This window comes from Caretta caretta, chromosome 10, assembly GCF_965140235.1.
Source record: "Caretta caretta isolate rCarCar2 chromosome 10, rCarCar1.hap1, whole genome shotgun sequence".
Taxonomy (NCBI): Eukaryota; Metazoa; Chordata; order Testudines; family Cheloniidae; genus Caretta; species Caretta caretta.
Genome location: NC_134215.1, coordinates 41,685,124 through 41,707,495, shown reverse-complemented (window position 1 = coordinate 41,707,495; position 22,372 = coordinate 41,685,124). Strand labels below are relative to the sequence as shown.

The window sequence follows — 22,372 nt, the reverse complement described above, 5'->3', positions numbered from 1 at the left end:
CCCCTTGCCACTCCTGGGGAGGGGGGTGGCCTGGGGCCCCGCTGCTGCTGGGGGGCGGCCCACGGTTCCGCTTTTGCTCTGGGTGGGGGCAGCCGAGTCCCCCCCCACTGCTCCAGGCGGGCGACGTCCCAGGGCCCCGCCGCCACCGCCGCTGGTTCTGGACCACTGTTCCAGGGCAGCGCCAGGGACCAGCTGCCTGGGGCTACGAGAGCAGCAGCCCTAGGGCTTCCCTAGCTGCTGGGATGGTCCTGGGGTCAGCCACACCAGTGCTGCAAAATTCACGGAGGTTGCAGAAGCAGTGACTTCCTTTCCCTCCATGAATGACTCTCAGCCTTAATTATACTTTTGTGTAAGTGGTAAGGTGGAAGTCCTTTTATTTCTCCCCATGGGTCATGCACAGCACATTTTATACACAGATTTTTAAATACTTTTGTTTCTGTAAGAATATTTTAAAACTTCATTTATAAGATCAATATGAGTGTTAAATCTGGAAATTAGCCAAGGAGACAGTGCTTTAGATCCACATCAAGGTTTAGGTTAAGAATTGAAGCATATGTCTAGGGCTGGGTTTCATAGTACATTGCTGGCAGTGAAATGTTACATTCTGTTCTCTTAAAACTTCTACCATCTTAAATGGTGCAAAATCTTGATTATTTGTTCTCTCACTGAATAGGAACCAGAGATCCCTTCTGGATTTTGCATATGACAATATTTTGCTATAGTTGAAAATATGGGGTGGATGTGGGTAATCAGAAGTGAATCCCCTTCCACATTTGTAGAGTTTCTGATTCGGACTTTTCATTTTGACCCACCTTTAGTTTTAAACCACACCTTTAATTTAACAGTAGATGCACACTTAGCATTTTGCTTTATTTTATGTGTTCATGTAATGACACCTCATTTTATTGTATCTGCACAGCTAAACAAGGATGACATTTCTGTAGGAAATGTAACATAATTTCTGTGTTAGTGATTGAAAACTCAGATTTAACATTGTCTGAATTTTGTTCAAACATTTAATTAAAAAAGTTATGTGCACACAGTATATTTTTAGCCAGTAAGTTACTAATACTTCTCTGTATTCAGTATTCAGTAATACTTTGTATTGTGGGTCAATTTCTACTTAACTGAGAACATAATTAGGCAGAATATCTCTAAGTACACGGTACAGTGTACAGTTAACTTATAAACACTTACTGTAAAATGCTACCCAATACTCTAGAAATTTTAGTTGTATTTTTATACCATTTACTGTAGGTGTTGTTTTACTCCATCTCATCTCAACATGTAAATCTTATCTTCTCCCCAGTGGGTCCAACAGAATGAATATGAATTAGGATATTCAAAACATGTACATGCCTCAACAGATTTACTGCTAAAATTAGGAAAGCACTTAAAATGTGTTTGGAAATTTGGCATACTAGAATGGATACATTTGTAATCTCCTACTACTTTTGTATACTTTAGAGAGAACTGTGTGACCACTAACTGCCTGGGATTAGCAAGACATTTCCTCTGTGAGCACATTATTTCATTATTGTCTATTATGGAGATTTTTGTGCCTTCTTCTGAAACTGGCTACTGCCTAAAATGGGATGGTGGATTAGCTGGATCATTGGTCTGATCTGGTATTGGCAATTCTCATGTTGCTAACTGATAATTCATGTGAAGTGTGCCCAGGTGAAACAGTTTTGGGCTCTTTAGAAATACTGTATGTGTAATAATAACATTACAGGAATTCAGGAATACCATATTCAATTAAATAGAATTGGTAGAATTTAGATATGTGGACTGAAGTTACCAAAATGGAATTTAGCCAGTATTCTCTGGAAAAGTGCGATGGTATCCTTAATGACTGTAATAGGTACTCAGCATTTTGGTTTTAAATTTTATCTGAGGCATGGTACACTGGTTTAGTTCTTACTTGGAGAAAAGAATGCCATCTACTGACTCCCCAGTACAACCTAATAACCTACAATGCAGGAGTGGGAGTAAGGTGTGAGGTGTCTCCCATTAAAGTACTGACCAGTTCTGATCAGTAAGACCAGACAGGTGTTGCTTTACTAGGCATGTCTTCTGAGATATTCATGTCATTAGGTATATAAAATCAAACCTATTTATATATAGTGAAAAACGGTAATTCAGCTACCTCTCTCTGAGCAGATGTTGAAAGCACTTTTTTTCTTGGGGGCTGAGGGGTGTCTCACCCTCCATTGAGTTTCTGGATTTCCCTTTTCCCTTCCATTATTTCTTTATATCTACCCTCAGTTTCTCTACCTCCCCTTTTTTTGTCTGTCTTCCCTTTTATATGTTGTATGCAGCTATTGCTGAAAATTAGAATAATCCTTGATTGCTATCTGCAACCCATCACAGCTGCCTTTTCCAGCTAGCAGGATTCAGAATCCTATTCTTGAGGGGAAGAAATAGTCATAAAATTGTATGTTGGTCATGACAAAACTCATTTTGTGGTCTTACTTTTCTGTTGTTTGGCTTCTCGGTGACTCAATACAGCCAGTTTGGTTCAGGAATTGCTTCTGCATCTGATACTATGATTTGTTGTTGTTTGCTAGATTGTTTCTACTTCCTTGTTTTTTGTAGTTGTTTCCTTTTTACTTATGTTTGACTCCTGAGCAGCTGTTCTCAAACTGTGGTCAGTGAACTGCTGGTAGTCTGAGGAAAGCTGGCTGGTAAAATGGTGTTGGCTCTCTTCCTTATTTCTAGCTGCTGATCTTCATTGAAAGGTAGCTTAAATACATTAAATCCTTTCCTGATACTATTTTTGCAGGTAAGCAACTGTAGTAGTTGCCACAAGCATGCTATACATTCAAGAATGGGTAAGGAGATTGTCTCTCTATTAAGATATGGTCCTCACTATGAAAAAGGTCTGAGAACCCTAGTTCTAGGGGATTTATGCTATTTCAGTAAATATCTATGTTATAAACTCAAATAGAAACACTTGGCTTGAGTCAACAGGCCTACAATTGGTATGGTTTCAGATCATGTACAGCTCACATCATGCTTAGCTAACTCCCTTTGTGCTGTTTTTTACTCTCTTCCTTCATCTTTGCCTTCATTTCATCTTCCTTTTGCCTCTCTAAATAGTCTTCTGAGCTCTGTCATTGCCATTTGTCCCCTTTGAGATTTTCTATTATCTTTGACTGCCTCAGAAATCCTTCTGGGGGTCCTTCATGCTCCTCTAAACTGTTTGTGATGAATTAATAAAAACTGTTCACTTGAGATCCTGTTGACGTATTTATTGAGCAATCTAATTTTATTTACAATACATAAAGATTTCACATTAATTCTTTTGCCAACACATCTTTTAAAAGATGAAATCTATATAACTTAAATAAGTACATAAATTCAACTTTTTCATTGCTATATCCCAAGAAGGCAATAGCTTGGAGATAATAGATGGAGCATTTCCCCCCTGCTAGAGTATTTCAGGTGATGTTTAAACTTCTTTTAACCTGGGCAGCAGTGTACTAGAGTTCCATGGTGGAAGTCTAGTGCTGAGTATACAACACTCTGTGAAATAGCTTTGACATGCATAGCCAGTTTGTATGCAAAATTTGTAAAGTCAGCTTATCAGCTTCCTAAATTAGTACCACACGCTAAACTTTGTAGCTTAATGTACTGCTTATGTGAGGAGATTCACAGTCAACATAACTGGTGTATAATCTTTAATAATTTGATAGAACATTTTTGTTTTCTTTAAGTATATCTTAAGAAAATACCTAAGTATCTTTCTCAGCTTTAGACAAGCCCACTGTTACCACATTCTCAAGACTTGCATGTCCTCTGCTGCCCTCTAGGGGTACTGCATGGGATTTGTGAGTAGAATTCAAAGCTCTTTGTGGAAGGCATTATATAGTACAAGTCAAATTGCCTTTCATTATGTATGAATTGTGAAATATATTTAAAAATAAAACTTTAGTTTAATATACTGGTACTGCTGTAGATATATTTTTAACTTAATTCATACTGTGGTAAAAACAAATGAAACCCTGGAAATTTTGTATTGTATATGTGTTATGTTTATGTATGATAAATATTGTTTATTACAATATTTTTCTTTCAAAATATATAAGATTTGTATTTACATTCTTTATTTCTGAAAGAATTTCTTCACCTTAAATTCATGTTGTAAATATTTTCTCATTTACTGACCACGGTCAGTTTATTAGCTTGCATAACTAAGTCCTTCTGCTTTTCTGTTTTATGTACAAATCACTATTTTTTTTGCTTAATTTCAGGAAGGTTTTTCATTAATTGATGCCCACAAATGGTTGAAGATAGTAAGAAGAGCAGATTGTCTGTTGTTTGGTTCAAAGTTTAAAGTAAGTTGCATTGTTGTTTCTGCTAGAAAAATCTGGGTGCTATGTCTGAACTTAATATCTGCAATGTCATTTTTTGTGTTGATTTTGGTGAAATTCAACAGGAAGTTCAAAGGTACAGTGAGTTATTTGTATGCTTAAGGTGAAGATGAAGGAACTCCTTTCCTCAAGCTAATGGACCTATGGTTTTGTTACTTGAATTTCTTTGCAAGTAGATGGTTTGGAGCCTAGACACTTTTGAATTCATCATACGTGACCATGGATAAAAATTTTAACTACATGTGCTTATTTGGTATAATTAAAAGTACTCCAGATTGTCCTAGACATCTAAACAAGATTTTCGGTAGAAATGACATCAGTTTCCTAGGATGTGTAAATCTGAAACTCAGAACTGAGTGCTGTGTTATGGGTCATGGACTGTGCCTTTCCCATTCAGGTGTAGAATAGTTGGGGCATAAGAATGCCCCAGTGATTCTTTGACCTGTTCCAGCATACCACATTTCCAGGATCATGTGAGGGAGGTGCAGAACTGGCTAATATAGCTGTAAGTGAAGGAAGCAATGTTTAGCATAGCTCTTGCTTTGTTCCTTATGAAAGATTCATGTGGACCCGTCACAAGACTGCTTAACAGTCAGTGATTGCATTTTGTTTTTATATAGGTATGTTTGATTTATAAACAGAGAAGTGGTATTCTACAGTTTGCAGGGAAAAACACCTTATTGTCTGCAGAATGCTAGTAGACTCGAAGAAGAATAACAAAGAATCATAGAATATCAGGGTTGGAAGGGACCCCAGAAGGTCATCTAGTCCAACCCCCTGCTCGAAGCAGGACCAATTCCCAGTTAAATCATCCCAGCCAGGGCTTTGTCAAGCCTGACCTTAAAAACCTCTAAGGAAGGAGATTCTACCACCTCCCTAGGTAACGCATTCCAGTGTTTCACCACCCTCTTAGTGAAAAAGTTTTTCCTAATATCCAATCTAAACCTCCCCCACTGCAACTTGAGACCATTACTCCTCGTTCTGTCATCTGCTACCATTGAGAACAGTCTAGAGCCATCCTCTTTGGAACCCCCTTTCAGGTAGTTGAAAGCAGCTATCAAATCCCCCCTCATTCTTCTCTTCTGCAGGCTAAACAATCCCAGTTCCCTCAGCCTCTCCTCATAACTCATGTGTTCCAGACCCCTAATCATTTTTGTTGCCCTTCGCTGGACTCTCCCCAATTTATCCACATCCTTCTTGAAGTGTGCGGCCCAAAACTGGACACAGTACTCCAGATGAGGCCTCACCAATGTCGAATAGAGGGGAACGATCACGTCCCTCGATCTGCTCGCTATGCCCCTACTTATACATCCCAAAATGCCATTGGCCTTCTTGGCAACAAGGGCACACTGCTGACTCATATCCAGCTTCTCGTCCACTGTCACCCCTAGGTCCTTTTCAGCAGAACTGCTGCCTAGCCATTCGGTCCCTAGTCTGTAGCTGTGCATTGGGTTCTTCCGTCCTAAGTGCAGGACCCTGCACTTATCCTTATTGAACCTCATCAGATTTTTTTTGGCCCAATCCTCCAATTTGTCTAGGTCCTTCTGTATCCTATCTCTCCCCTCCAGCGTATCTACCACTCCTCCCAGTTTAGTATCATCCGCAAATTTGCTGAGAGTGCAATCCACACCATCCTCCAGATCATTTATGAAGATATTGAACAAAACCGGCCCCAGGACCGACCCCTGGGGCACTCCACTTGATACCGGCTGCCAACTAGACATGGAGCCATTGATCACTACCCGTTGAGCCCGACAATCTAGCCAGCTTTCTACCCACCTTATAGTGCATTCATCCAGCCCATACTTCCTTAACTTGATGACAAGAATACTGTGGGAGACCGTGTCAAAAGCTTTGCTAAAGTCAAGAAACAATACATCCACTGCTTTCCCTTCATCCACAGAACCAGTAATCTCATCATAAAAGGCGATTAGATTAGTCAGGCATGACCTTCCCTTGGTGAATCCATGCTGACTGTTCCTGATCACTTTCCTCTCATGCAAGTGCTTCAGGATTGATTCTTTGAGGACCTGCTCCATGATTTTTCCAGGGACTGAGGTGAGGCTGACTGGCCTGTAGTTCCCAGGATCCTCCTTCTTCCCTTTTTTAAAGATTGGCACTACATTAGCCTTTTTCCAGTCATCCGGGACTTCCCCCGTTCGCCACGAGTTTTCAAAGATAATGGCCAATGGCTCTGCAATCACAGCCGCCAATTCCTTCAGCACTCTCGGATGCAACTCGTCCGGCCCCATGGACTTGTGCACGTCCAGCTTTTCTAAATAGTCCCTAACCACCTCTATCTCCACAGAGGGCTGGCCATCTCTTCCCCATTTTGCGATGCCCAGCGCAGCAGTCTGGGAGCTGACCTTGTTAGTGAAAACAGAGGCAAAAAAAGCATTGAGTACATTAGCTTTTTCCACATCCTCTGTCACTAGGTTGCCTCCCTCATTCAGTAAGGGGCCCACACTTTCCTTGGCTTTCTTCTTGTTGCCAACATACCTGAAGAAACCCTTCTTGTTACTCTTGACATTTCTGGCTAGCTGCAGCTCCAGGTGCGATTTGGCCCTCCTGATATCATTCCTACATGCCTGAGCTATATTTTTATACTCTTCCCTGGTCATATGTCCAACCTTCCACTTCTTTGAAAGTGGAAATCTTTTTTGAAAGATTGTTCAAGTGAATAGGAAAGACATTTTCTTGCCTCAGAAATAGCCTACTTCTTCTTCGAGTAGTGTCCCTATGGGTGCTCCACTGTAGCTTCTGCACTTCTGAACAGAGATCTTTGGTAACAGGGTGTGTTGGGCCTGCACATGCACTCTCCCCTCCTCATGATCTGCCTCGAGGCTAATTAGTACTGTGTGGAAGAACTGTCCTCAGTTCCTTCTAAAGCACCCGGGCTAGAAACGAAGTGATTAGCAGTGCACTCACAGATACTTTACTCTTTAGAAATTCGTTCTTAGCTAGTTTTAGTGTTTTTCTTCTTAGTATCATAGAGTTTCCTTTAGTTTTTTTCTCTTCTCTTTTTTCTCCCTTAATTGGGGATTGCCCTCAGTAACAGGTATGCCTGGTTTGCCCAGGTTTAAGAGGTGCCTCTCCTGCAAGGAGTCCATTCTGGTAATGGTTGGGCATTCCTTTTGTGTCCGTTGCCTCGGGGAGGGCCACATTCCACAGAAGCATACCATCTGTCAGCAGCCAAAACCAGATTCTGAAAAAATGGGAACTGAAATTAAATCTGCTCCTCATGGAGCGAGCTCAGTAGCCGGTGTCTGACCTGGGCCCAGAGTCTCCCAGGTGATGTAAGTCTTCTCCACAGCCTTCCATCTCCAAGGCCGGTGAACCGACAGAAATCCTTCAGACTCTCCACGTAAGACCTCCAAAAAGAGAGCTTCAAGCCCTCATAGTGAGACCTGAACCAGTTAGAGGAGATCCCCAGCATGTTCGGTCTCCCCTGTACTGATGGCACTGAAGGCATCTAAGCATGGTACCCATAGATCACGCGGATCCAGTGCAAAAGATACTGCTGATATGCCTAAGGACCCTAAGGACACAGGCTTCGAAGCATCAGTAATGCCTGTCAGGTACAGGAAAGGAGACCATGCCGCTTCCAGGAAGACAGCATCAGTATGTACGCCCTCAGTATCGACCATCTCAAGATAGTACCTCCATCCGGAATTCGCACATACTCCATGAAATCAGTTTGCCTTCTTCTCAGAAATCGGCAGATCAGCCACCTGGGTGTCCATACATACCTTTGCAGACTCTGCTTCGAACACTAGCTTCGGCTCCGCAGTATTATCATCCATAACAGACTCAACTCTGAAGCCCCAGCCTCCCTGTGACTGCCCTATATTCACTATATAATGGTATAATTATGATATGTTTATGACATAATTATGAGGTATCTTGTGCAAAATGTCTCATGTGAGATGTCTATGGAAAAGTTATAATTTGCTGAATATTATTATCTTATGTGTATGCATGTATCATTTTTGTATCTGAAGATATGAATATCGACTGTGTCTTTGTATTTCAAATGTGCTCAACCCTGGGTAACACCCTAAAGTTCACAAAAAGAAAAGGAGTACTTGTGGCACCTTAGAGACTAACCAATTTATTTGAGCATGAGCTTTCGTGAGCTACAGCTCACTTCATCGGATTCATACTGTGGAAACTGCAGAAGACATTATATACACACAGAGACCATGAAACAATACCTCCTCCCACCCCACTGTCCTGCTGGTAATAGCTTATCTAAAGTGATCATCAAGTTGGGCCATTTCCAGCACAAATCCAGGTTTTCTCACCCTCCGCCCCCCACACACAAACTCACTCTCCTGCTGGTAATAGCCCATCCAAAGTGACCACTCTCTTCACAATGTGTATGATAATCAAGGTGGGCCATTTCCTGCACAAATCCAGGTTCTCTCACTCCCTCACCCCGTCCAAAAACCACACACACAAACTCACTCTCCTGCTGGGAATAGCTACTCTCCAAGTTTAATGAAGTGAGCTGTAGCTCACGAAAGCTCATGCTCAAATAAATTAGTTAGTCTCTAAGGTGCCACAAGTACTCCTTTTCTTTTTGCGAATACAAACTAACACGGCTGTTACTCTGAACCCTAAAGTTCGTTTGCATTCAGGCTAGCACATCATGAATGGCCTATCCAAGTAGAATAGCCCATCAGCAAAGACAGTGGGCCTTGGGAAAGGATTGTCCTCACCTGGGGATGCTTCAGCCAGCCTATGAGTAATGGCTGCTATGACTCAGCAAGGTATGCAAGAGCATGTGACTAGATCACATGATACTGAACTCCATTTTGGTACCTGTATTTTTCCACAAACCGGGCTGGGAACCTGACTTAGAACAAAGGCGTTCTCGCCCTGTGGAAAAAACTATAAAATGGGGAAGTGACATCACCAAGGAGCCTCACTTTCTCCACAACTCAACCCCTGAAAATACCTTTGGAAGAATAAAGATTTTGAACTGGTGAATTGCTGGTCCCAGGCAAGAAAGAAGGAAACCCTGCCTGTTTATGAGACATCTACAAACTGTGAGACTGTTTAATTCAAATCCTGTGTAGTATATTAGGTTTAGATTGCACTTTTGTTTATTTGCTATCACTTAATCTTTCTGTAGTTAATAAACTTGTTATCTGTTATCTTAACCAGTGTGTTTTTAAGTTAAGTGTTAGGGAATGTTAGCTTTGTTAACAAAGCCTGTTGTATATCTTCCCCACACTGAGAGGGGAGCAGACTGTGCAGTGCATGATGGCATAATTCTGGGTTTATACTCCAGTAGGGGGTGCAAGGCTCAGGAGTGAGAAATTGGCTGATGCCTCCCTTGTTGGTCTGTGAGTGACTTAGGTAAAGCACTCAGGTGACTCAGTTGGGTGTGTGGTGCCACCTGCTGTCATGTTGGGTGATAACAGGGCCCAGAGGGTTCGGCTGTGTGTCACCAGCAGAGCAAAGGGAAGAGGCCAACCCAGCTGAATAGTTAGGGGCCCAGTAGTTCCAACAGCTTCCAGGCTTCACCCTGCGGGTACAGGCCATCACACTCCCCTTTGAGATACTGCTCTGGAGGTACCTACAGTGGAGCCTCATAGGTACACTACTCAAAGAAAAGTAGTTACTTTGTGCAGTTAATGATGGTTCTTTGAAACATGTGTCCCTATGGGTGCTCCATGACCCACCCTCCTCCTCTCTACTTCAGAGTTCTTGATAGGAACTCTGTGGTAGAGAAGGAACTGAGGGTGGTTTGTGCATGCAGCACTAATTACCCTTGAGGCATAGCATGAGGAGAAGAGAGCATGTGTGCAGGCCAAACAGACGCTGCTACCAAAGATCTCCAATCAGAAGCGCAGTGACCCCCAAACACCTACAGTGGAGCATCCATAGGGACGCACATCTCAAAGAACCATTGTTACAGCACAAGGTAACTACTACTTCCTCTTACCTTGGTGTGGCATCAGAAAATGTATTTACTTTTTTCCCCAGTTATGAAGAGCTTATATCTTTCTCAGCTGATTTTAAATCCGTGGATGATAATGACCCATAGCCAACCTATTTCCACATATGATCGCATAACTGAACCTGGGTCAGCATGTAGATGGGAGACCTACTGGAGGAAAATGTCGAGGTTCAGTAGTAAGTAGTGTTGGTGAATCAATAGATTATCATTTTCCCAATGAGCACCCCAGCATAGTGTTAAAAGGGCACTATGCTGCACCTTTCAGTTAAGAGATAAAAATCAAAGTTTTGACAGCTTTTGTTTACATGGAGCACAAGGACATATTTCAGAAGGAGGAGGAATATTAACAGCAGTGTCTTTGGTAAATTCAACCTGCATTGCCATATTATTTACCTAAATTCCTCCTGCACTTTCAATAGGATGTGGTGGTTTTAGCATGTCCTGTTAAACATTTGCCCTATTTCACACCAGAAATGGCTGCATTTTACTGGTGGAGAAGATATTAGAATCATAGACTGTCAGGGTTGGAAGGGACTTCAGGAGGTCATCTAGTCCAACCCCCTGCTCAAAGCAGGGCCAATCCCTAATTTTTGCCCCAGATCCCTAAATAGCCCCCTCAAGGATTGAACTCACAAGTCTGGATTTAGTAGGCCAATGCTCAAACCACTGAGCTATTCCTCCCCCCCATTCCTGTGCATAGTTGGTGTATTAAATTTCAGGCCTGTCTTTCCACGTTGATAAACCAAAAACATTGAAATTCCTGCAAAATATTGAGACACAGAGAGAGGCAGGAGCCCTTTGAATAGGGGAAAGCTGTTTATTTCTTTTCAAAAACAGGACTTATTTCTCCGTAAACAGAGAAACGAATGGTCTTCTACTAAAATTGCTTTTCCTTTGTGATGCTCCTTGCTTTTTATTTTGTTGACATAGTAGGAAATTAAAAAACACACAAACCACATTTCATTTATTTTGCTGCTTCTCTTTTCTCCTGTTCTCTATGTTCCCAGTTACCTGCTTCACAGCTGTACAGAGTCTAAAGAATGATCCTCATCAAAGAAACATGGAGATTAATGACTGGGATTTATACTTGAGAAAAAGATTTATGAAAACCAATTTGACATTCACTCAGTTGATAATATTGCATTTCTAGTGAAATAGTCTGTTTTTAAACAATGCCTTGCAAACTATCAGTTCAGAAACCCATTCTGCTGCTGTTTTAATTGAGAAATTTAGTTTGGAAACGTCTTGATTTAGATGAGTTGCACATTTAAGAAAATCAGAACTAGTCAGAATTTTTTGCACCACAGCTGTATTTTTCTTTAAAGGATATTTCCTCAGGTCCTCAATTATATAACCATTCCAGGTGTGAAATTCACATTGGTGGTAGTAGGAAATCTGGGTAGCAGTTGTGCAATTAGGGGCTGAGAAGGCTGTCTTTGTTGCCTTATAAAGAGGAAGGGCTCTGGACTGAGAATTGGAAGACTGGCTGGGTTGCTAACTGTGTGATTTAAGGCAAAATCGAAACCTTCTATCGCTCACTCATCATATCCATAAAGTAATATTTATGTTTACCTTTGTATATGTCCCTTGAGATCTGTTTAATAAAGTTCCACATAATAGTGTGTTAGTGGTTACAATTTACACCTTTGGACTAAAAAGAAAAGGAGTACTTGTGGCACCTTAGAGACTAACAAATTTATTTGAACATAAGCTTTCGTGAAGCAGCCATGACCCACCCTCCGTTACTCTCCTTACCATCTGTAGCAACAAGATGAAATGTAGTAAGTTAAGCCTTTTGCCAGATTTATCCTAGCCTCGAACTCATCTTTTAGAAATAATTTGAAGAAATACTGGAACCAGCCAAAGAGCGCAGGCAAAACTGAGTTGTTATCCAGCCTCTGTTTAAACAAGTGGAGAAGTGAGATCAAGTGTCTCCAAAAAATTTTGAACACTTTTACTCTTACCAAACTCAGGATCACTGGTAGTTGCAACAGTGCAGGAAAACTCAAAAATCAAAACAAGGCCCAAGGACAAGGCAGCCAAAGAGCTAGACCTGTCTGAGTGCAAAGCCTCTTCTCTGCCTCACTGAAACTATGTGGCAAACTACCAGGTGTTCACCAAATATAATTTGACATGGGACAGGGTGACCCCTTCCTCCTGCTGAAAGGGGCAAAGGATACCAGGGAAGAGTTAAAGGAGACCATTAGAGGTGGTCAGATGGTGACCAGAATAGCCTTACAAGCAGTCATGGACATCTCTGACATGGCCATTTTGTTACTCTTTTTATTTATTGATATTTTGTAAATATAATGAAGGGAATCAAATAAGGATAAGGGTTTTCATAATTTCAAAGGAAAAATGAGTAGCCTTATCAAATTCCACTAAATCTACCAAAAGGAACAGAAAAAGGGAAGTAAAAAGAGAAATGTTAGCAGTTCAAAGTCAAGATCAATTGCATATACTGTTCCACGTGAGATAAAGAAGAAAGAATTGTCCAAAACATCCTCCTTGGGATCTATGTCATCCAGGGTGGATAAAAATCAATGATTTAAATAAAAAAATCCAATTTTTTTTATTTAAATCAAATTTTGATAAAATGCTTTTTGAGAAAAAAAACCTATCTAAAGATAGTTTTAGATGCAATATCTTTGAGCTATAATGTATCTTATCATGGAATAGGGATTATAAATTCTAATTCTATCGAATGAAACAATATATTCATGTAATGTTTAAGACAAGTTTTGTAAATGAGTTCCAATTGTTCATGGATTAGGGACCCAATTTTATGGGGTTCCAGGGGGCTGCTGTATAGATGATTTAGGTTAATCCTTCTATCTACCTAATGGGACTCAGTGCTCAGTCTAGAAGATACCATCAGAGATGCTTAGTTCTTCTTCTTTGTCCCTGTGGGTGCTCCACTCCAGGTGACAGTGTGGGTGCTCCACTCCAGGTGACCATTGATCGGAGATCTTCCATAGCAGTGCCTGGTTGGGATACACGTACTCAGCTCTGTCTTGTGGCGTCATTAGGGTCTGCTGGAATGCACACATCCCGCTCCCCCCCCAGTTCCTTCTCAACCTTCTTCGGTTGAAGACGGGACTCGGGGCAGTGCTAACCTCTTCCCTGATTTCCTTCAGTGACAAGTAGGAAGGAATAGAAATAGTTAGCTAGACATATCCCAGTTCTCTACCTTCTTTTAGAATAGTTTGTTAGTTTAAAACGAACAAAACCAAACACACACTTTTCTCTCATGTTCATCTCCCGTTGAGTCTTCCCCCCAAGCAGTCATACTTCCATGATGCCGGGGTCCTATGCCATGGTCTGACTGGCACTCACTCGGTGTGAAATGCTGACAAGAACATTGGCACTGAGCCTGCCCGTCACCCCTGCAGCAGATACGGAACCTCTGCAGGGCTCCTACAAATGGCCCGCAGCTCCTGCTAAAGCTAAACAAAAGCTGCTGTGGGCTGTCGCTCACACTCCACGCTCCGCAGCACCACAGCCCAGAGAGCAGCAACAATTTCTGCATCAGGATGATATCTCCATGGCCCCTGAGCCTGACTCTCCGCTCCTCGACACACAGTGCTAACTGTATGAACAACCGCTCTCGCCACCCGACCTGGCTACCTTCACTGACAGCGAGAATGACATGCAGCAGCAGGCAGAGTTCTCCCTGCCCGATTCTCCTCCTCCACTGGAGCCATATCTGTCTCAAGGCTCGGCACTTCACAAGAACCAGCCTCAGTTTCCCTATTTTGTCCCCTTGTGGGAGGGGCCCCACTTTTCCTACCCCATGCCCTGGCCTCAGTGGTACCCTTGGTTGGCTCCTGCCACCACTCCTCCTCGTGCCCCTTCCACCAGACTGCAAGCCCGTTCTGCGCCTCTGTCTCCACCTCCATCTACATCTAGAGCTCCTGAACCCCCTCTTGAAGATGTGGGTTATGAACCCTTCCCGGATTTACTGGCTCCTGCCTCTCCATCTGCCGCAGATGAAGCCCCCATGCCTCCACCTCCACAAAATGTGGACGACTTTAAGCAATTCCAGGAACTTTTCAAGAGGGTGGCAGTCAGCCAGGACATTCCTTTGGAGGAAGTCCAGGAGACAACACAGACTCCTCAAAATCCTCCAACCCTCTGTGCTTTCAAAGATTGCGCTACCCATAAATGAAACCCTCCTGGAACCAGCTGATACTCTCTAGCAGACCCCTGCCTCTATGCAAGAAGGCTGAACGTAAATATTATGTTCCGCTAAGGACGTAGATTTCTTATTTTCACACCCACAACCCTACTCTTGTGGTGGATGCAGTGATGCACAGAACAAAACAGCCACAATACCGGCCCACTCTGCAAGACAAAGACCTCAAACACCTTGACTTCCTGGGCCGCAAGGTTTATACCTCCTCCACTCTAGAATGGCAAATTACTCCGCCCTCCTTGCAAGCTATGACTACGACAACTACAACAAGCTCTTTGATTTTGCCTCCCATATCCCAGAGGACAGGAGAGTGGACATGGCGGACACAGCAGCCCGCACTACTGCAATTGCGGTGGTGATGCGCAGGTCTTCCTGGCTGACTGCATCAGTATCCCCAAAGATCTGCAGACCAAAGCCGAAGATCTTTCCTTTGACAAAGAGGAACTTTTTTCTTAAAAAAACTGACTAAGTCCTTCACACTATGGAAGACTCTAGAGCCACCTTGCGCACACTGGGCATATACCCGTCCCTCCCCAGGAGACAATGGTATCAACCTTATCAGAGGCCCCATGCACAACAAGATCACCATCCCCAGCCCAGACCATATGATATTGGGAGAAACCGCAACAGACCACCTAGGCGCAGACAAAACCATGTGCAACCAGCTACCTCCCACCCATCGGGAAACAAAAACAGCAATTTTGAAGTGCTGGTAGGGGGTCTGCGTAACCACCCTTTGACTCCTCTGCCTATTTGCCCACCACCTCCAGGTTTTCCACCATGTCTGGCAACAGGTCACCCAGGACCGCTGGGTCCTGGAAATAGTTGAGTCGGGTTACTCCAACCCTTTCATATCTTGCCCGCCCACCCTTCCCTGTCCCTCTTCAGGCACCCCTCTCACGAGCACCTACTTTGCATAGAAGTGGCTCATCTTCTACAGCTAGGTGCAGTGGAACCTGTACCAATGCAATATCGGGGGAAAGGCTTCTACTCCCACTACTTTCTGACCCAAAAGAAAGGTGGGGGATGGAGGCCTATACTAGACCTATGCTGACTGAACAAATTTGTATGTGTACAGAAATTCAAGATGGTCGCATTGGGCACAATAATACCCACGGTGGAACTAGGGGACTGATTCACAGCCCTCGACCTACAGAATGCCTATTTCCACATATCCATTCATCTAGCACACAGATGCTTCCTGCAATTCACACTCGGACATGACCACTTTCAATACAGAGTACTTCCATTTGGTCTCTCCACAGCACCGAGAGTATTCTCCAAGACCCTAGCCATAGTCGTGGCCCACCTCCGCAAACATGGGTTTATACTTTTCCCCTACTTAGACGATTGCCTTATCAAGGGCAGCTCATATGAGATGTTAAAAGCAATGCGTTTTACCATCTCCCTCTTCCACAGTCTAGGCTTGCAAATAAACTTCCAAAAATCCACCCTGATACCCACACAGCAGATAGAGTGCTCCCTACAATGATGGACAAAACCAGAGAACCTATGTATGGGTGTCCCCTTCCATCCACACGCCTCTGTATTCATACTCACCACAGATGCTTCCCTGATAGGTTGGGGAGCGCACCTAGGGGAACACATGGCACAGGGCCTCTGGCCCCTATCAGAGACACATCTGCACATAAATCTTCTAGAGCTCAGAGGAATCAGGTACGCCTGCCTTCAGTTTCTCCCCATCATAAAGAACAAATCCATTTGGGTCCTGAAGGACAATATAGCATGCATGTTCTACATTAACAGGCAGGGGGCAGTACGATTGACTCCCTATGCACAGAAGCCGTCTGGTTATGGAATTGGTGCATACAACATCACATAGAAATCACCGCTTCTTACCTGCCTGGGTGTCACAACACTACTGCCGACACACTCAGCAGACAGTTCTCTGAGGAGCACAAATGGGAATTACATCCCACGATAGTCCAACAACTCTTCTCCCACTGGGGCACCCCATTGATAGACCTGTTTGCAACAACTCAGAACCACAAATGCCATGTATTTTGCTCCAGAGCGGGACTTGGGACAGCATCCCTAGGGGATGCGTTCCTCATTCTGTGGAACAAATCCCTCATGCACACTTTTCAGCCGATCCCACTGATACAGAGGGGTCTACGCAAGATCAGAGAGGACAAGGCCACGGTCATACTTATTGCCCCAGCTTGGCCCAGACAGACATGGTATGTTCATCCGTCCTCCAAGGATTCTACCCAACAGACCAGATCTGCTCTCCCGGGACAATGGTTGGCTTCTGCATCCGCAGCTCCGGAAACTCCATCTGATGGTGTGGTTCCTTCATGGTTTCAGACCCATGAATTAGCCTGTTCGGAACAGGTCCAGTAAGTCGTCCTGCACAATAGAAGAGACTCCACTCGTAAGACTTACCTGCAAAAGTTGAAACGCTTCTCCATATGATGGTTCCACAGACGCTTGACACCCCTGACCGTGACCCTTCCTGACATCTTAGACTACCTTTTGAAACTAAAATAGGACGGGCTCTTTCTCAGTTCTATCACAGTACACCTCATGGCCCTCACCATTTTCCATGACCCGCTGGATGGATATTCACTTTTTGCCCACCCCACCATAAAAAGGTTCCTCTCAGGCCAGCAAAATCTCTACCCTGAGATTCATCCATCAGCAGCCTCCTGGAATCTCAGCCTAATTCTCCAAGGTCTCATGAAACCTCCCTTAGAACCCCTGGCTACCTCATCCCTGCTCCATATGCCTATGAAAGTAGTTTTCTTGGTTGCCATAACATCAGCGAGAAGGGTCGGTGAATTAAGCACCCTGATGGCCTACCCTCCCTACATGATTTTCTCTAAAGACAAGGTTACAATGCGACCCCACCCCAAATTCCTCCCCAGTGTGGTGTCTGCCTTCCACCTTTACCAACCAATACACTTACCTGCATTCTATCGCAAACCTCATAAGACTCCACAGGAAGCAGCATTACATATCCTCGACGTCCGATGGGCAATTGCATTCTATCTTGACAGAACTAAGGGGATTTACAAAATGGCTAGGTGATTTGTCTCCACTACCGAGAGATCAAGGGGTGATGGCATCTCTAAGCAACAACTCTCCAAGTGCATCTCTGACTGCATCAGATCCTGCTACCAGACTTGGAATGCTCAACCACCTGAGGTCATCAGAACTCATTCTACTCAGGCGATGTCAACATCTGTTGCCTTCTTCCACAACGTACCTATTACCTACATATCCACGGTGGCCACGTGGACATCTGACCACACATTCGCAAAACATTGTGCTATCACACAGGATACCACAGCAGATGCCATAGTAGGCCACACAGTACTGTCTACCGTTATTACTGCTGCAACTCCAAAATCCCACCAATTATAATGGGCACTGGTTCACATTCACCTGGAGTGGAGCACCCACAGGGACAGCACTTGAAGAAGAGAAGGTTACTCACCTTGTAGTAACTGAGGTTCTTCAAGATGTGTGTCCCCTAACGACGCCGCGAGACAGCAGCTGAGCGCATGCATCCCGACTAGGCACTGCCACAGAAGAAGATCTCCGATAAACGGTGCTGGGACGCACTGTCACCTGGAGTGGAGCACCCGCAGGGACACACATCTCGAAGAACCTGTTACTGCAGGTGAGTAACCTTCTCTTTTGCAGTTCTCAAACTGTGGATTTGTGTCTCCAGAGATAATATGCTTGTTAACAGCAAAAATGTTTTTAATAAATAAATAATAGACCTCAGCTATATTGTCTCTGCAAATTTGTGTACACAGAGTCAATCCCTTACCTCTCTCTAAAAGTTTCAAAAAGTTCAATGAATAGAAAAGATTGTTGGGTTGGAATAGAGCTGGACAAGGAGAAGAAGTCTGGAGATAAATGTGAGAAGGGAGGCACAGGCTGTAGAAACAAAAGTGAAACTGTTTGAGCAGCATATTCTAGAAGTCTTGAGTCTTGGAGTATAGCCTTCATTGATTTGAGATCTACCATACTATTCTCTGACTAGAAGGGAAAACCTATGATGGCAGCAGGCCATAAAAGAGACCCAGTTTGGGAATAAGAACGATTCAAGAAATATGTTTGCTGATGATGTTTTAAAGAAAGTCACACCACTGAACTGGTGGAAGTCACTTAAGCACTTGGATTCAGAGACTGTTGAAGTGATAATGTCACTTTTAACAGCAGTAGCTTCTTCTGCCGGTGTAGAAAGAATATTTTCTTCCTTTGGACTCATTCATTCCAAATTGAGAAATCATTTAGGGCCTGAAAAAGCAGGAAAGCTTGTTTTTCTTTTCCAGATTATGAACAAACAGGAAAATGAAGGTAAAGACGACTGAGTTAGCTGCAGAAGCCAATATTTTAAGTTTCTCATGTTGACCTGGCTGACAGTCTATTTAATTTTTTTTAAATTTCATTTAAATATTTTAGTTAATTTTAACAAAAACCTAATTTTAAAAAATCTTGAATGTTTAACTAAATTAAAAAATTCATATGCTTGTTTTGTTATAATATTATATGTTTGCTGTTGAAGAAAATAATCCAGAATACACGATGTTGTTATTTTAGTTAAATAAAATAATTTAAATGTCTCTCTGGTGATGTTCTCCTAATACAGCATGGCAAGAAAATCCTCCAAATATTAATGATTAACCTGTTGAATTGGAGGTATTTATGAAGTCATTGGGAGGTGAACTATCTGCTTCAATTACCTTTGGTAAATGAAATAACCAAACATTTTCTGATATAGCTGTAAAACTAATCTGAAAAGTTTTCAAACTAAATCACTTAAAAATATAAATAGAGTGTGCCTTCTAAAAATGAAACCTATCTGAGTTGTGAAGAATATGTGTTAAGGTTATAACAACCAACAAGAATGCACTTTTATGTAGAAATCCATGATTAAATAGAGTCTTCCTGACTAGTGATTTAAATCATGATTAAGAGATTTAAATCAAATCCACCCCGATATCATTTTCATTTAAATGATCTTCTTTTTGGACAAATTGTGTTCAAAGGTCTACTTTGGTGTATTTGTAGTTTAAAAAAAAATTAAAAATGGCCCATAAATTCCAGTTTTGCCAAAAAGAACACAGTAGTTTAAAGCCTATAGCAAGAAAGAATTTTGGGCAGAGGGCCAGTAATTTCCTTCTTGATTTTGAGTAGTAATTTTGTCTGATATTAACAGATTTTTTTCCTAAAATTTATACATGGCCCTTTTCCCCCACACTGCATTCATAATAGATTAACAGTCCTGTAATATTCTAGCTCATGTAGCTGAGTCAGACAATGATTTAAGTAGGGCAGAGTTAAGGGGTATACAGACCATCTTTAGAACATGCAGTAAGAGGCAACATTTGGTCAGGGAATTCAGCAAATAAGATTTTTTTTTAAAATAACTCCCCATTTCAACAATTCTAGACACTAGTGATATTTTTTAAAGTTTTCCTTGTTTTACATATGCAAAAGCATTATTTTTATTTAAATTCCTGCTAGATATTGAATACCCTTCTAACTGTTTCACAAGTCTTGTTGCCTAGGTTGTTCACATTTCCCTCAACATTTAGGGTGACATTCTGGCTCCAATGAAGTCAATGGCAAAACACCTATGATTTCAGTGACCATTATTTTATCCTTAAAGTTTTTTATTCCAGGTCTGATGTTTAAGAAGACCAGATCAAATTTTAAGAGAATCCTCCCTCTAAAAAGCAAAAATCTGCAAATTAAAGCATATCTAAGGCAAAAGATTTCATGGAGGAAATACTATCAAGACTATTAGCTAGTTTTAAGTTACCCAAATAATTGAGATGGCTGTACACGAAAACTTTGAAATACAGAAGCTGATTTCCAAGATTTTCCCCATCTCCAGTTGTGTATTGAAGTTTTTACTTTAAAAGTTTGGTCATGTTATGTACCGTTGCTATTATTTTTACCTCTTCAGCTTACCAAAGGAGGGGGGGAGGAGCTCTTGCTGAAACTAAAATCAATTAATTCTGTGCTACACTTCAGTGAGTTTTACACAGAGATCCAGAAGTTGGATATGTTGACAAGTTTACTAAAATATCCTTTTAAAAAAAAAATCAGAAGAAAAAGTCCTCTAAAATTTAGATTAGGCATTCAGATCTTGATTATATCTTCCTCTGCTTGGAAAGCACATGGCACATTTCAGACACTAAATCAATAATGGTGTTTTTCTTGAATGAAAGATAATAGCAAATACTACTTTACATTTTTTAAAAGAAAATTAAAACCAAGTAGAGGGATATCTAATCCTAGCTTCCCCTGAAAGTTTGTTTTATTTCTGAAAGCCATTTTATAGATTTATAGTTACTAAGGTCAGAAGGGACCATTATGATCATCTAGTCCGACCTCTTGCACAGTGCAGGCCACAGAATCTCACCCACCCACTCCTGCAAAAAACCTCTCACCTATGTCTGAGCTATTGAAGTTCTCAAATCGTGGTTTAAAGACTTCAAGAAGCAGAGACTCCTCCAGCAAGTGACCCATGCCCCATGCTACAGAGGAAGGCGAAAAACATCCAGGGCCTCTTCCAATCTGCCCTGGAGGAAAATTCCTTCCCGACCCCAAATATGGCGATCAGATCCCACCCCATCTAACATTCCATCACAGGCCACTGGGCCTATTTACCATGAATATTTAAAGATCAATTAATTACCAAAATCATGTTATCCCATCATACCCTCTCCTCCATAAACTTGTCGAGTATACTCTTAAAGCCAGATAGGTTTTTTGCCCCCACTGCTTCCCTTGGAAGGCTATTCCAAAAGCTCACTCCTCTAATGGTTAGAAACCTTCGTCTAATTTCATGTCTAAACTTCCCAATGACCAGTTTATATCCATTTGTTCTTGTGTCCACATTGAGCTTAAATAATTCCTCTCCCTCTCTGGTATTTATCTCTCTGATCTATTTATAGAGGGGGGGGAGGGATAGCTCAGCGGTTTGAGCATTGGCCTGCTAAACCCAGGGTTGTGAGTTCAATCCTTGAAGGGGCCATTTAGGGATGTGGAGCAAAAATTGGGGATTGGTCCTGCTTTGAGCAGGGGGTTGGACTAGATGACCTCCTGAGGTCCCTTCCAACCCTGATATTCTATGATTCTATATCTTCCCTCAACCTTCTTTTGATTAGGCTAAACAAGCCAAGCTCCTTGAGTCTCCTTTCATAAGACAGGTTTTCCATTCCTCAGATCATCCTAGTAGCCCTTCTCTGTACCTGTTCCAGTTTGAATTCATCCTTCTTAAACATGGGAGACCAGAACTGCACACAGTATTCCAGGTGAGGTCTCACCAGTGCCTTGTATAACGGTACTAAAACCTCCTTATCTCTACCGGAAATATCTCGCCTGATGCATCCCAAGGCTGCATTAGCTTTTTTCACGGCCATATCACATTGGTGGCTCATAGTCGTCCTATGATGAACCAATACTCCAAGGTCCTTCTCCTCCTCTGTTATGTCTAATTGTTGCGTCCCCAGCTTATAACTAAAATTCTTGTTATTAATCCCTAAATGCATAACTTTACACTTCTCACTATTAAATTTCATCCGATTACTATTACTCCAGTTTACAAGGTCATCCAGATCCTCTTGTAGGATATCCGGGTCCTTCTCTAAATCGGCAATACCTCCCAGCTTTGTATCATCCGCAAACTTTATTAGCACACTCCCACTTTTTGTGCCGAGGCCAGTAATAGAAAGATTAAATAAGATTGGTCCCAAAAGGATTGATCCCTGAGGAACTCCACTGGTAACCTCCCTCCAGCCTGACAGTTCACCTTTCAGTAGGACCCGCTGTAGTCTCCCTGTTAAC

General features: G+C 42.3%; 1 protein-coding gene across 1 annotated transcript in view; it reads left to right on the top strand.

Annotated features, from left to right (window-relative positions):
- REC114 (REC114 meiotic recombination protein) overlaps nt 1-22,372 on the top strand; it is a 153,589-nt gene that overhangs the window by 94,399 nt on the left and 36,818 nt on the right. The window contains exon 3 of the mRNA XM_048866159.2: nt 4,257-4,340. Coding sequence (XP_048722116.2) covers nt 4,257-4,340 — 84 coding nt within the window. The remainder of the gene's footprint in view (nt 1-4,256; nt 4,341-22,372) is intronic.